The sequence below is a fragment of the Mandrillus leucophaeus genome, unplaced genomic scaffold (assembly GCF_000951045.1).
Source record: "Mandrillus leucophaeus isolate KB7577 unplaced genomic scaffold, Mleu.le_1.0 Scaffold373, whole genome shotgun sequence".
Taxonomy (NCBI): domain Eukaryota; kingdom Metazoa; phylum Chordata; class Mammalia; order Primates; family Cercopithecidae; genus Mandrillus; species Mandrillus leucophaeus.
Window position 1 is genome coordinate 1,342,017 of NW_012103954.1, and position 3,969 is coordinate 1,345,985.

Genomic DNA, 3,969 nt, shown 5'->3' on the forward strand with positions numbered 1-3,969 from the left:
CCCCATGCCCACCCGGCCTTCGGCTGCCTCTGCCTCCTGGAGAATTCTTGCTGAACCTGCAGCCAGCGCCTGCAGCTTCCTCCCTTTCTCCCCTCCCCTTGGTTCCTGCGTGTTACTTTTACTCCCTGTCTTCAGCTCTCAGAAGGGGTCATTCGTCCATCCCCACAACCACGAGGCAGGTGCTGTTAGCCATCCTCGTCCAGACACAGGCTCAGAGGTCTGGGAGAAGTTCAAACTCATGGTCACGGAGCAGCAAGGCCAGGCCGGCCACCGAGCCGGGCTCCCGGCCCCCTCGCATGCACCCGGGCACCACAGGGGACAGGGCAGCTCCGTGCACCAGCAAACATGCGGTTGATGTCTGATTTCTTTTGCTTTTTCAGGCCCTCAAAACACAGCGTTGGCAGTGAGAGGAGGTACACTCGGGAGGGCGGCGCTGCCCTGGCCAAGGCCTTCCGACGCCACCTGCCCTTCCTGGAGGCCCTGTCCCAGGCCCCAGTTTCAGACGCGCTCGCCAGGACCCGGATGGTGCAGGACAGACCCCGTGCTGAGGTGACCCTTCCACTTCCTCCCCGGGCCGGGGTTGGCTTTTCCTCTAGGGTGTGGGTACCTGGACGTGTTTCCTCTCGGCTTCACGCCTGTGTCCCAGGCCAGTGGGCAGCCTGTGAACAGGGCTTCGGTGCTCCTGGGGCTCCTTAAGCAACATCTGCCCCCAGTCCAGCCCCACCGCAAATGCTTAGTCCTCAGGGTGAGGCTCTGTAGGATCGTTCTTGGGACAAAGTGTGACTCCAGAAAGCCCACCATTTAAACCACAGATGCACACCAGGGAGGTAGAGGAGGTAGGTGGCTGCTCTTCACCCTTTGGGAAGGGACCTGGGACAGCAGTGGACACTGCAACCCGACTGAGGGAGACCAAGGGGCCCTGAACGTGGCTGGAATTAGGGGCACCAGGTGCAACTACTGCATCTGAGGAAAGTTCCTGCTCCCCAGCAAGCCCGCCCCAGGGGGCAGCCCAGGGCAGCATAAGGGCTCTGTCTGCCTGTGGGCATGAGGGTCTCGCACCAAAACACAAGGTGACGCCCTGGGCACAGAGAGCCCAGACAGGCTTGGAGGCGAACCCAGGAGTGTTTATGCAGGGCCAGTGGGAGCTGCAAGGACCCGCATTGCAGAGCCGTCCGATGCCTTTCAGCATGCAAAGCCCAGAGCCCTCCGATGCCCTTCAACATGCAAAGCCCAGAGCCCTCCGATGCCCTTCAGCATGCAAAGCCCAGAGCCCTCCGATGCCCTTCAACATGCAAAGCCCACTCAACATTTTAAGGACACGGAATTAGGAATCTCAGTAAACTTTGTAAATGGAAAAGCAGGCATGATTTTTATGACGACTGGTTAGGCCAGAGTTCACAGGTCCTGCATTGCCTGGCAGGAGGGAGGGACGAGAGCTGAGAAATCACCTTCGGAGGCCACAGCCCGGCCAGCTCCCTGGGATAGGATTTTGGACCAGGTGTTGAGGCCCAGGATGGCCCTGGGGATCTTGGGGGTTTGTTGGTGATGCTCACACACTCCTTTTCTGCCAAACGTTAGTTACAGCACCTCTAATTTGACACACTCCTTTCTAAGATGGAAGCTGTGCTGCGGTGAGACAGGAAAGTCTGAGGACCTTCTGCGTTCTCTTGGACTCCACTGGGGTCTCACCAGGAGCTGTGGCCCTGGGATGTGTGTGGGAAGCAATGTGGGCCCAGTTTCTATTATGTTCCTGACATTGAGCCATTGAAATGACTTAAGTTAACTCTGGGCAACCCCCACAGACCTTGAAAGGCAGAGTCCTCCCAGAGGACGCGCGGCCACTAAGCTCAATCCCAGGCCAGCTTAGGGGCTTGCTGAACCTTGCTCCAAGCGTGGGAACCACAGGGTGAGTTTCCACAGATGATGGCCCCACAAGGCGGCATGTTCGGTGCATGCAGGTGAGGAAGTTGAGGCACTTTTGCATCTTAGCAGGTGGTGCCTGGGGAAGGCCTGGCCTTGGCCCCATGGTTCTCTGAGGCCCTTCCGAGGGCAGCTCCTGGGCGGCCGTCTTTGCTGTGGCCTTGCCTCTGCTCAGGAGGATGTCACAATAATGTTTGAATGCAGAAGCTAGGCTGTCCACAGCCGCCAAACAGAGCCCTGATGCTGGCCCAGAGCCATGCAGGGGCCACGGTGTGCCAGACCCACAGGTCACAGTTGAGAGGCCGCTCAAGGGGCGCCCAGTGGCACCTGGGCCATATTTGTGTTTTTCCTGATCACGAACTGTGTTTCCTCATTGCTCGAAATCACCCCTCATAGTGGAGACTGGGGGCCTTCAGACCTTGTGGAAGTGCAGGGTCACGGGCGCTGTGGGCCCCAGGTCTCCCTCTAGGATTAGGCTCACAATGAGAGGCCAATCCCAGCCCTGCTCTGTGCCAGGCCCACCTCCCATCAGGACCACTGGCTGGCCTGAGAAACATTCCCTAAAGCCTTTCCAGGAGCCTGCGGGAGCCCTTCTGTGTGAGCCTAACCCTAGAGGGTCTGGTCCACTTAAGGCTATTTTAAACATGCTAAATTTAAATTTTTTATTCATTAACTGAGACCAACTAAGCACCTTTGGTGCACTGGACATCCTGCTGGATTTTGTGGGTGCAGAAGGTGGATTTCATGCAGCTCTGTCCTTGGGTCAGAGGCTCCTCCACCCACTGCTCTGGGGCCAAGGGGCTGCTCAGCTTCTGTGCCCCCCGAGTCCTCAGCTGTAAACAGGGGTGGTGGCCCTGCGGGTGTCACGAGGGCCACGTGTGAAGCTCCTCAGGGAGTGCCCGGTCAGGAGTGGCTGTAACCATAACTATCGTTGATAAAATAATCTTTAAAAAATAAAACGGAAATTAGGTCGAGAGTCTGAAACTGGGCTCAGTGGAAGTCTCTGACTCTGATGAGGGGAATCAGAGGGCACCGGGATCCTGGCAAACACATTCCCTCGGCGTGCCCGCGCCTCGGCACTGCAGAGCAGGTCTCAGCGCAGCACGATGGAAACTGGCATTTCTCCCACTCCCTTGAACGTTGGTAATTCAGCACCTCCAGCTCTGAAATGATTGCTTCGTGCTCCTCCTCTGCCCCGTTGTGTCTTTATCGGAAGGGCTGTGGGGCCCCGTGCTGTGCCTCCGCTGCTGCTGTGAGATTTCAGGTTTCTGTAACGGGGCCGTCACATCACGTCCCCAGACGCTGGAAGTGAACAATCAGTAAAGTAACCCCCGTGCAGCCCAGAGATGGTTTTAGTAACATACGAGGGAAAGGCAAGGCATCATTAAAAGTTTCAGAGACTCGGAAGAAGTTGGAGTGAAGGGAAATCAGTTGACACTTTTCCGTGAAGCGGTTTCCCGTCTTTTCCCCCGACTTGACGGCGGCATGCTCACCTAGACTGACGTCCAAGGGCCTTCTTCACGGGCTTCTGAATAGAGAAAGGCAGGAGCATAGCCTTGGAGGCTCAGCCCCCGCGCCTCAGACGGGCCAGTGAGCGGGGCGTCACCTGCAAACAGCATTGGGTTTCATTCAATGGGAGCCTCAGTTGTTCCATTTTGAACCCATCATCATGCCCCTCCTTGAGTTTCAGTTATTTTATTAAATAGCCCCGGCACTAAAATAGAGTCAGAGTTAGAATGGAATTTGCTTGTGGGACAGGGCACAGCATAGATTCTTGTCGAGGGTAAATTGAGTGCCTGAGGCGCTCCCCTGTCCTCAGCAACCAGACGTGAGGTCGGCCACGCAGCAGCGACATCCATGCATTAGAAACAAACTGTAGCACGTTGCAGAAACTCACTGAGAGTGAAGGTCTTTGGTAGATACTGAGCAATTCGTGCTATGAACCATTGGGAGGTATCGTAGTGATGCCCTGTGAGTTGGCTCATAGCAGCTCCTGGGGAAAGCAAGCTCCTGCCACAGACAGGATGCCTTCCTAGGCGGAGCACAGTG

At 56.6% G+C, this 3,969-nt stretch overlaps 1 protein-coding gene across 1 annotated transcript in view; it reads left to right on the forward strand.

Moving 5' to 3' along the window:
• The window catches only part of PTPRN2 (protein tyrosine phosphatase, receptor type, N polypeptide 2), a 362,338-nt gene that overhangs the window by 233,837 nt on the left and 124,532 nt on the right, over positions 1 to 3,969 (forward strand). The window contains exon 4 of the mRNA XM_011990197.1: positions 381 to 549. Coding sequence (XP_011845587.1) covers positions 381 to 549 — 169 coding nt within the window. The remainder of the gene's footprint in view (positions 1 to 380; positions 550 to 3,969) is intronic.